Source organism: Actinia tenebrosa, unplaced genomic scaffold (assembly GCF_029948245.1).
Source record: "Actinia tenebrosa isolate PJP-AT-01 unplaced genomic scaffold, QUT_ActTen_1.0 PGA_scaffold16__25_contigs__length_10494907, whole genome shotgun sequence".
NCBI lineage: Eukaryota > Metazoa > Cnidaria > Anthozoa > Actiniaria > Actiniidae > Actinia > Actinia tenebrosa.
Genome location: NW_028292576.1, coordinates 7274960 through 7286398, shown reverse-complemented (window position 1 = coordinate 7286398; position 11439 = coordinate 7274960). Strand labels below are relative to the sequence as shown.

Below are 11439 nucleotides of genomic sequence, written 5' to 3'. Positions count from 1 at the left end.
TCATTGGGTTGTTATGCACTGAGAAGGTTGTCGTACATAGGAAGGGTCGTGGATGATCATGGAGGATTACGACCTCTTGAACAACAACCTTACTGCTAATTTCATTTAACTGACTTTGGCTTTGTTCTATACAATGACGTAAATAACTTTCTTATAAATCTATTAAAACGTTAGCAAAAATTAATACTGCCTAGCCCAAAGCCTTTGTGAACGACTGTAATATCATAATTGTAATAAATATCTCTATTCATGTTTCGTAATAGGCTTCAGATTTAAGCGCTCCTATCTCCTATCCAGTAGTAAAATTGAGGTCCATAGCTAGATAAAACGACAAGTCATCTTATCATTTCGATCTTGTCTCGATAATTTTTAGAAAACAAATAAGAACGCTCCCAACGAGAATGATCCCAGATTCCTTTGCGATACGACAATCTCCCCAGTCCTAAACGTTCCTTAAGAGAATAGAAGAGGAAGACTGTCTTTTTAAATGAAATGTCAACCTCTTGGTACCCGAATACAGCACTTGAATTTACAAGAAGGATCACAATGAATGAGACATTTTTTATCACAGGTAGTTCCTTTCTCCATCTCTTCTTTCGACACGTACAGCTGATTCTCTTTTGAGCCCAAGATGCTCTTCTTGGATCCAGTCTCAGCTATTTTCTTGGCTGCCTCGACCTCCATTTTGTTGATCATGTGGCGGTTGACGCCTATTGGTCTTTCTACACAGCAGGCTAGGTTACATGATGGTAGACAGCGGTGGATGCATATCTCTGCGCATGCGCCAGATCCTGAGATGAAAAAAAAAACCGTCAGGGAGAATAAATAATAGAACAGAATGTGAGTAAAATGTGTTCTTAGAAGTAACTATATTTAAACATTAGAAGCTAGTTCCGTCAGTTCCAGTTCCACTGCTATCAATGAAAGCCGACTTTATCTCTCTCTAATTTTGGGTGGAAATGACGTCAAAGCCGCCATATTGCATGATTCTATCTGTTATGCCAACTAACATGGCGGCCATTGTCCTTGCGCATATAACGTCATATAGCTACTATATTTGGTGATTTTACAAAAAGATTTGGTCTTGGTGCATTTTGTTATGTCATCTAACATGGCGGCCATGGCTTTTTACCCATGTGCATGTTAGTGGAATGATTGCGCGCCATCATCATTAATCAGTTGTTCAAAGCTTAGCAAGGTAATTGCTCACTTTTAGCACGTCCAGCTTATGATAAAGACTTACTTCTAAATCTTGTTTCTGTTTCCGAGCTTCTTTTATTAAATGCCTCTAAATCTGGGGAAAAATTTAGAAAAATTAACTTAGGCCCTACTTTCCCATTGCGCACAGTCAGAGATCAGATTTGGTGACGTCATTAGACCTCTTTACCTTCTTTATTTGTTATCTCATTTCAGACCATGCGATGCAACTCTAGGGAGTCGATTCTTTGATTTATAAATAATTTAGCCACGATGTTCGACTAGAAACATTCTCAGGGGAATGTCAATTGGTCTGAAATGGGCAATAGTTCCCTTCACAGTTCCCTGCGCCATCTTGAAAGGTAGCCGTGCCTTTGCATCGAAGTGAGACAAACGGTGAGCTTGCAATGATAGAGACATGTGAATAATTGTCCAAGGTGTCTCTATCAAGCTCACCGTTTGTCTCACTTCGATGCAAAGGCACGGCTACCTTTCAAGATGGCGCAGGGAGCTGTGAAGGGAACTATTAAGGTAAACGAAGGTGAAGAGGTCTATTGTGAACCCAACTATCCTTGGCCATTATTATAAACCATGTGCTCTGTAGTATACCTTTCTTTAACTCCTGGTTTGTTATATTATGAACTGTCTTAGCATGCAACGTCATGTATTTGTCGTATGTTGAAGTAAACTCGTTCTCCATTTTTTGTATGTCTTTAACGAATTGAGTCGTTGACTCTCTACTGTTAGAATTCATAGCTAGAAACAAAAACATTGCACGTATATTGAGTGGTGAGATCGACTCACTTTCTCTCTACCCTCTGTCTCTCTCTCTCTTTATATAGGTTTTAGTTTAAGAAGAACACGGATGATCAAACAACCACTCTCACACCATGCTGAGCCCTGTTATTCTTACTGCGTAATGCTGCGTCAAGCATGCGCAGTAAGATAACATGGCTCTGGGTTCGTGAGTGCTCACACACTTTAAAGCGACTGAGAAATGGTAATGCGCATGTTCGAAAAATCGATAACAAAATGGCGGACGCCGAATTTAAATTATTTTTATGCATTTAATTTTAGTTTATTAAACTATTTCTGCAAGAAATAGCTAATAATCTACCTAACTTATAAATCTCTGTTTGGATGATCTTCCTTATTTTAATAATTTTTGAACCTAAAAATTTTCCCTTACCTTGAGAAGCCTTTGTATGTTGTAGTGCTTGTAAATAATAAATCTGTACTAAAATAATGACCAGGAGTGCTTGTGATTTCATGATGTTATAGAAAACCTGAAAATGGTATAAGTTAAGGGTAAGTATAATAGAAACTATCCGCGCTAGAGCTTTAATGGTGGTTAAGACTGGGGCAATTAGAACTACATGGTGGCCATATTGGAATTTGTTTAAGCAAGGCGGCGATGAGAATCATCTGCAATTACGAGCCTTTTGTATGAAACGACTAAAGAAGGGGGCCGAAACAGATGTCCACGGTTTCTAGTTGAGCCGGCTCATTTTTTACGCGACTTGAAGTTGTGAAAGGCCCATTGGCCCTTTTCTTCAGTCGTTTCATACAAGGCTCCTAATTTACCTATTACGCGTGTACGTTCTTATGCAATCAACTCGCCACGGATTTGCATGAAAAGGAAAGGAGACAGAGAGAATTGATGGGGGAGGGGTGGGAGGAGGAAGGCAGGTACTGTTAACGTTCAACAAAAAGGCAAGTATCGTAAAAATTAGACACCTTCCGAGGAAGGATTGCTCGTTATAATACGTTGCTCTGTTACAAAAATATAACGCTGTAAAGTAAATCCATGAGAAAGTCTCTTCACTGAAGCTGTATAATTGTGTATTCATCTATGAGTATATGATATCAAGAGACCTGTCCCAGCCTTTGATTTTAAAGGAAGCTTGGCTTAATCGGTCATCGATTGATTGTCTGTTAGAATGCGCTATAAACATGTACAGAAAAATCAATAAAATTATGTAAGTTGAAACAGTACTTCATAACTTGAAGCGTTAACGTTCTAGTTAACAGCATATCATTCAAGTAGCTTCCTCTTTTGTTATTAATGGGACGAATTAAGTTGACATTGAATACGCTGTAACTACAGACATCAGACTATCGTCACTGAGAAATTATTTCCTAGTCAACTAGTATACTTCAAATATCCTTTTCTTACCTTAGGATCGAGATGAATCCCTAACGTACAAAGGCAAGTTTCCTCTCGGTGTTAAAATGGTAATGATGAAAAGGTAAATTATACACCGTGAAAAGATGAAAAAACTTACTGACGTTTCGGACGCTAGTCCTTCGTCGGAGTAAAAGAGAAAGAAGTGGTAGAAAGGAGTGTATATATGATAGAATAAGACAAAAGAAACCAATGAGAGCAAGGTAGGCAAGGAAACAAAAACAAACAATCAAAAGACAAAAGAAAAGGTTAGTTGAAAATAAAGCGTTCATTAATCCCGTTGGGACTAAGAGTGCCCACACTAGTTTTTAGCTAGTTATATCTTTTTTGGTGTTAAAATGGATGCTTTATTGTTTGCTCTCTCCCTTCTCTTTCTTCGCGTCTGACGATATCACTGTTGCCGTTGAATGACTACTTAAAGATCTTCACTTCGAGATTTGGGTTATTAATGATTAATGATGAATTGAACGAAACAACTGAGTGAATGTTATGGTTGTCTTATGACTCGCTTGATCGTCAAACGTTAACTTGTGAAGTGCGATTGCAAATCCATAAAGTTCTTTCTAAATACGTATACTAAGATTATTTGGTTTACAACTTTGAACTGAGGATTGTATAGTCGCGTTTTCTTGTTGTGTTTGCATTGACAAGTTACATTTAGACAAGATAGAGATTGTATTTAGGATTGACGGGTGATCAGTGAACACTAATGACACCTGAAATGCCACCGGCGATAAAAACCATAAACAACAAGCAAAGTACGGGCAGTAAACCCTTGATTAAAAATTTATTATGACTTTAATACAAATTTTCCATGCACAAAATACGGTACAGACGACGTGCCATTTGCCGTGACCGTGTCATGCTCGATCGAGTATTTTCATTGGTTGTGCAGTAATTTCATGCGCTGTGATTGGTTAAGAGAATGACGTCAAATCCATTATCGACAGTGGTATGCCTTTTCTCAGTGATACGAGTGCTCTATTTTAAGTAGTTTGCCCTAAGTTAGGAAATGTGGAACTGTGAAACGGGTACGGCACACGGTAACGTATAAGGTAAAGTATACATCATCATCATTATCATCATCATCACCATCACCGTCACCGTCACCCTCACCCTCACCCTCACCCTCACCCTCACCCTCACCCTCACCCTCACCCTCACCCTCACCCTCACCCTCACCCTCACCCTCACCCTCACCCTCACCCTCACCCTCACCCTCACCCTCACCCTCACCTCACCATCATCATTTTTATTATTAGTGGAAAGTAAGAAGCCTTTGATACAGCACGATCAAGGCTGCCTTTGCAATTAGCCTACAGCCATGATTAACCATTAGTTCCAACACAAAGAAGCACCGAAAAAGAAACAAAATATTTCACGTTTAATTTTATTAAGAATCATAAAACACACAGCACTTGAAATAATCTGTAACATTTACGAAAAGTTTGACCTATTTTAGGTTACTTGTACACCTTTTCTCACGCATGCATTTTGTCGCTGTTAATACTAATATTAGTGTCATTTTTGCTTAGTATTACTTAGCGGTATTTGCATTAAACTAGATTAAATTTAAATCTATAAGAAGATTTTCTTGTAGACGAGAGCACAATGAATAGCTTGTGTTGAGCTTTTCTTCATGACGAGGTTACATTAGTAATGTCGTTTGTGATGTCTGTGGTGTTTGCTCTTCTTTGTCACAACTCTGTGATAATCAGAAACCGACGAAGTGGCTGCCTTCTGACAAATCTTGCGCCCGAAAAAACTATCCAGAGAAAGTAGAAAAAAAATCATTTGATTTAATAAGAAAAGGTTAAAGAAAACAAATATTATTTACAGTAAGGGAATGACATGTAATATGAAAATAAAAGCAATGGATTCGGTCCTTTCATCCAACAGAACCATGGTGCATAATTGAGCAAAATAAAACAAGCAAAACACACGACAACAACAACAACAACAACAACAACGAAAAAAAAAAAGAAAAGCGCACACACACGACAAAAAAAACACTACAAACAAACAAACAAACCAAACAAGCACACAAACAAGCACGACACACGACAGTAAAAACAAAAAAACAAAAACAAAAACAAAAACAAAAAAACAACAACAAAATACCAACCAACTAAAACGAAACAAGCAAAAGATTAAAAACAGGAAAGAAACAAAAACGAAGCAAAACTTACCCCACAGTCCTACACACCAAGCTGCCCTGACAAAGCTGACTGTCCTCATCATTCTCGTCCTCAAACACATCGAGCAGGCGTTTTCTACCACAAGTCACTCCTTCTTGTAGCTTTGCAATGCATACCTTGGAATATCGACTGATATCATTCTGAGGGAAGCAGCCAGCCTCTTCTCCTGTACTGGAATGGCAATCTTTGTGGTCATCGCAGAACGTTCCTTAAATATTACATAGTGTGTTAAAATAAGTTCGAGAATATGATAGACCTGGTTAACTTGGGCATAATGCGGTAGTTTCCCATTCAGACAACAAATACTTTTAAGCATTGTATTTGATTTAGATGCACGACCCCATAAGCGTATGCTTTGATTACTTATAGTGTGGAAATAAAGTTTATGTGTGTATGTACGTATGTGTCATTTCCCCGGGAATGAAGGTTCTTTGTTTGAGTCGTATTCATATTCATGTGTCTTCTCGTGCGCAACCGTTAAACAAAGAAATAATACTCTAGGGAATGATTGGTGGTTTGAAATGGGAGAACATTACGCTCAACGTAAAGAATTCTATAGGCCCCTTGTACGTCGGAATACAGCTCAATTTGGAGGACATAACAATAGGTTTCCAATTCTCATTATATTGACATTCTTTCGTTTTGATTCCAAATTGCGCTGCTTTGACGTCGGATGCAAGGGGTCTATAGAGTGTGTGCAACTATGTAACTCAAAATCCCTCGAGATAGGAATAACAATGAAACAGCCGCCATCTTGGTCGATCCAACAAGAGAAGCTAACGAGGAATGCTTTGTTATCGTCAACCAAGATGGCGGCAATGACGTAACATGCACCTACTCTATTGCAGAGTTTTACTAACTTGACGTCATTTGAATGTTCCTTAGCTGAGTATACTGGGATTTCTGTTTATTGTTTTTGGGAGGGAGGAAAACCGGAGAATCCAGAAAAAAAAACATTGAATCAAGGGAGAGACCTAACAAACTCTACTCACATGTGATGCTGAGTCCATGAATCAAACCCAATATAGACCCAGGAGAAAAACTCTCGAATCAAGGGAGAGACCTAACAAACTCTACTCACATGTAATGCCGAGTCCACTGAGAAATCAAATCCGAGACCTAGTCAGAGGCGATAGGCGAGTACACTACCGCTACGCGACCCTTGATTCCCCTATAATATGCTACTTACCCAAGCCACCAACATCAGAGTTCACGATACACTTTCCCCACGTGCACTGCAGGTCTCCTGATTTCTTGGAGCATTGATCTTTCTGTGAGCATGCTTGTCCTTTGCCTACTTGTTTCTTACAAACTCCAAAAAAGTTATCACAGAATTGCTCTGCCGCGCAGGGCTTTTTGTCTAAACATTCCTAGGACAACAATCAACAAGAGAAGAGAAGTTAGAGCAGTTTTCGTAAGATGGGTTACTGGAAAGACCATAAAAAGCAATTACAATGTTACGGCATGTCGTACCGTGTACGTGCTGTAAGTCAGTACCGTATGTTTCCCACTCCATTACGATAACCATTCTCACGGGAAGCAATTTCAATGTTATGGCATGTCGTACCGTACGTGAAGTAAGTCAGTACTATATGTTTCCCACTCCATTACGATAACCATTCTCATGGGAAGCAATTTCAATGTTATGGCATGTCGTACCGTACGTGAAGTAAGTCAGTACTATATGTTTCCCACTCAATTACGATAACCATTCTCATGGGAAGCAATTTCAATGTTATGGCATGTCGTAACGTACGTGAAGTAAGTCAGTACCGTATGTTTCCCACTCAATTACGATAACCATTCTCATGGGAAGCAATTTCAATGTTATGGCATGTCGTAACGTGTGCGTGAAGTAAGTCAGTACCGTATGTTTCCCACTCAATTACGATAACCATTCTCATGGGAAGCAATTTCAATGTTATGGCATGTCGTAACGTACGTGAAGTAAGTCAGTACCGTATGTTTCCCACTCAATTACGATAACCATTCTCATGGGAAGCAATTTCAATGTTATGGCATGTCGTACCGTACGTGAAGTAAGTCAGTACTATATGTTTCCCACTCCATTACGATAACCATTCTCATGGAAAGTCATTTCAGTGTTACGGCATGTCTTAACGTGTACGTGCCGTCACTCAGTACATTATATTTTCTAGGAATTTCCTCTCGCTATAAAAGCTGTTACATAACAAAATCAAATAAAAAATAAATAACTTAAACAAATGTGACTTTGGAATTCTATATTGAAAAGTGGTTTTAAAAAATGACCACACGCCATTGGTCTAGTGAGCAAGTCAATGGAGTGATGCAATGGAGAAAAAAGAAACAAAGATCAAATCATTATGTCCATTAACTCGAAGTTTAAGTGCTTAAAAGCCATTAGATAAAGTCAAAGGACTAGCTCACAATTCGGTGGACTGGCAGGTACCAGAGCATAGTTAGTTGCTTTCTCTGGTGAATTTTAATGAAATTATGGGAGGTTCCAAGCGGCAGGAAAAACGGAATATGAAAAATATTCCAGGCTTAAAAGCCCATTTGGAAAAATTCAAAGAAATATATAGCTCATGGTAGAGTAGACCAACAGGTACCGGATCTTTCTTTCTAACTCTCTCTGGTGAATTTTAAAAACAATGAGAGGTCCTGAGAGGTACGAAGCTGGATGACGAAAGATAAATGAAGTGAACTATTAAAGTCCAGTTACTAATAAAAAATGAAATTTTTGTTTTGCGAATTTTGGGCATTTTTGCGACAAAACTAACCCCATGCTTTGAAAAGGTTTTGAACACTACTACTACTACCAATAATAATATAACGTTGTTAGAGACGCATTATACAGTGAAGTTACTCTCATGACAACAAGAATTGCAAGTGTATGAATTAATATCTTACCTTACTAGAGTCATCATTGAAACCTTTAAATCCACCAAATAAACTAAACGGCCTGAAGATACTGAATTGAGTCTCCTTGATTTGTGGCAGTGTGATATTCTTTCCTGTCCCATTCTTGGCCATCGTTGTTACCGATTTGATAACCTTCTCAAACACCTGAGGATTTGTTTTGTTCCCAGAAGTAGTCACTGAGGTAACAGTGTAGGTCTTGTATGGGCCGTGCGTTGAGTTAAACGTTTTTGTTTTGGTCTTCAGTTTTGCATCTTTTCCATCGTTAAATGTAAGTTCAGATGGCTTTACATTGCCTTCCAGTGCTTCACCTCCGAATACAGGGAAGCGCATAGCGAAGACAGGAACGCGAAATCCTGTGAACATATTGTCTTTTGGAACAGCATCGTGCTTTTGCTTTTTCTTTTTTGCTTGGACGTTGACAAACGCCAAAAGAAGTACGAAAAAAATTGCAGTTTTCATAGTCTAAAACAACACCGTTTATCTCCGTAAGCAGACGTGTTACTGCTAGCAATACTATCTTCAAATTCTTCAGGTAAATATCGAAAGATCTCTCTTAAATACCATTGGTTCATGGTTTCCACAGGTGGTTTCATACATTATTCATAGAAAATGAGCTATTTACCTATTTACCAAACGTGACTATTTTTGAAAAGTCTAATGAGATTTGATCACTACAAGACACTCGAGGAAAAACACAAAGCCCTTTTTCTCTTGTAAGTCGAAATAAATATTTGAACAATAGTTGTGATGGTTATATAAATGAAGTACTAAAAGCAACGAAAATTGTCCAATTCTTGCGCTGATAAAATAAATGGATATAAGTCGAATGGAAATGCATGGGAAATTAGGAATGAGATTTAGGTCACTGGAAATGGGAAATAGAAATACCAATATGGGATTCCCCAGGGTTCATCACTAGGACCAGGATTCAGGTCACTGGAAATGGGAAATAGAAGTACTAATATGGGATTCCCCAGGGTTCATCACTAGGACCAGAATTTAGGTCACTGGGATTAATAAAATAGAATCACCAACATGGAATTTCTCCAAGGTTCTCCATTAGGACCAGGATTTACCTTTCTATAGATTAAAAGTAAAAAGGACTTATGTTTGTTAATTCCATAAAAAGCAATCTGATATTCACAACTATATTTTTAACCGCCTTTGAATATATCCATATAGAAATGGCGCTACATAGATGATCAAATTTATTATTTTTATTGTTTAAAAAATCCATATTAGTATTTATAGGTGTTTTTGAGCATGTTCTTGATATACTTCTCTGATTTGATAGGAGGGTATTTCTCAGTTCCATCCAAACATGTTATGGTAGTTTCTTGGTCAGGATCAAAGAAAAAAGCAACAGAACGGCGGGGCTTACATCTCTTGATTTCCTCGTCTGGGACAAGCACTCGATGTGGCTAAAACATTATATAGTGGATTATTGTTACTAGCTTTGCTATTTTTTAGAGGTATTAAAGAGAAGAAGATGAGTGATGCTAGTAACTTTGCAAAAACTAGTGCCGCAGCCAAGCATTTCAATTATATGGCCCGACTTTCCTGGTTACATGCAATTTCCTGAGATTTCCCTGTGTTTTTACCAATGACTTTATATTTTTCACTCACTCCTTCAACGAATAGACATATAATCCAAACCACAAAGGGGTTAATGATTCTAGGGCCTCTACAGCAAAAATTGCATAGGAAACCCAATTTTTAAAAAGTTCCATATGCATTATAAAATGATAATATGCATAATTTCCATGCCAGACCAAATACAACATTTCCTAACAATTTCTTGAAGGAGAAGAAATCTAGATTTCAACTCTGAATTGATACTGTACTTATTGATAGTAATCAAGATCAGGTACACCTTATGGATATCAATGAGTCCTATGATTCCTGATCATTCCATATAAGAGAATCCCCAATTAAGATAAAAGTTATTGTACTTACGGTTGATTTCAGTCTGTCAGACGTGCAGCGCTGCATAAGGTCTGAAACATTTACAAGTATTGTTCCTGGGATGGGTGTGGCAGGAACAAATTGACCATTCCACTGTACCAACCTAGGATAGTAATAAATAACTCACTGGTTTAAAGAAAAGATAGAGAAAGAAAGGGGGAAGGAAGGGAGAGAGGAAGGGAGGGAAGGAAGGAAGGAAGGAAGGAAGGAAGGAAGGAAGGAAGGAAGGAAGGAAGAAGGAATAGAGGAAGGAAGGAAGCAAGGAAGGAAGGAAGCAAGAGAAGGAAGCAAGGAAGCAAGGGAAGCAAGGAAGCAAGGAAGCAAGGAAGCAAGGGAAGCAAGAAGCAAGGAAGCAAGGAAGCAACGGAAGCAAGGAAGGAAAGAAAGGAAGGAAGAAAGAAAGAAGGAATAGAGGAAGGAAGGAAGGAAGGAAGGAAGAAGGAAGGAAGGGAAGCAAGCAAGCAAGCAAGCAAGCAAGCAAGCCAAGCAGCAAGCAAGCAAGCAAGCAAGCAAGCAAGCAAGCAAGCAAGCAAGCAAGCAGCAAGCAAGCAAGCAAGCAAGCAAGCAAGCAATCAAGGCAAGCAAGCAAGCAAGTCAAGCAGCAAGCAAGGAAGCAAGTAAGCAAGGAAGCAAGGAAGCAAGGAAGCCAGGAAGCAAGGAAGCAAGGAAGCAAGGAAGCAAGGAAGAGGATAGAGGAAGAGGAAGGAAGCAAGGAAGGAAGCAAGGAAGGAGCAAGGAAGGAAGCAGAGGAAGAAGCAAGGAGGAGCAAGGAAAGAACGAAAGAAAGAAGAAAGGAAGGAATAGAGGAAGGATGGACACTGATGGGCTTCTACCTCAGCCACCTGCTATTTCCTCTTGTAATGAGAAGAGTAAGACTCCATAATCAGTGTGTTCACCACATCTAATCGACCAGGCTTCAGTTCAATTCAGATAACCTTTTTGATAGTAATTAAACCGCAGGAACTCCTCCTGCTTTGTACCAAGATTTAT

The 11439-nt window shown here is 38.8% G+C and overlaps 2 protein-coding genes and 1 long non-coding RNA gene across 3 annotated transcripts; all 3 read right to left on the bottom strand.

Annotated features, from left to right (window-relative positions):
- Window positions 1-200: 200 nt before the first annotated feature.
- Window positions 201-3669, bottom strand: LOC148910686 (uncharacterized). Its single transcript, XM_089031312.1, has 4 exons — window positions 3374-3669; window positions 2387-2483; window positions 1244-1294; window positions 201-791 (listed from the first exon to the last, which is right to left on the bottom strand). Exons 2-4 carry the CDS (start codon window positions 2466-2468, stop codon window positions 496-498), a joined length of 429 nt encoding a protein of 142 aa, XP_088887438.1. The 5' UTR covers window positions 2469-2483; window positions 3374-3669; the 3' UTR covers window positions 201-495.
- A 1084-nt stretch (window positions 3670-4753) lies between these two features.
- On the bottom strand, window positions 4754-9203 carry LOC148910685 (uncharacterized). The gene is made up of 4 exons (XM_089030958.1): window positions 8473-9203; window positions 6770-6950; window positions 5572-5788; window positions 4754-5147 (listed from the first exon to the last, which is right to left on the bottom strand). The coding sequence occupies exons 1-4, from the start codon at window positions 8941-8943 to the stop codon at window positions 5036-5038; spliced, it is 981 nt and encodes a 326-aa protein (XP_088887084.1). The 5' UTR covers window positions 8944-9203; the 3' UTR covers window positions 4754-5035.
- Window positions 9204-9675: 472 nt separating this feature from the next.
- Window positions 9676-10554, bottom strand: LOC148910684 (uncharacterized). The gene is made up of 2 exons (XR_016120019.1): window positions 10441-10554; window positions 9676-9905 (listed from the first exon to the last, which is right to left on the bottom strand). It is a non-coding gene; the product is annotated as an uncharacterized LOC148910684 (long non-coding RNA).
- Between the last annotated feature and the right edge of the window lie 885 nt (window positions 10555-11439).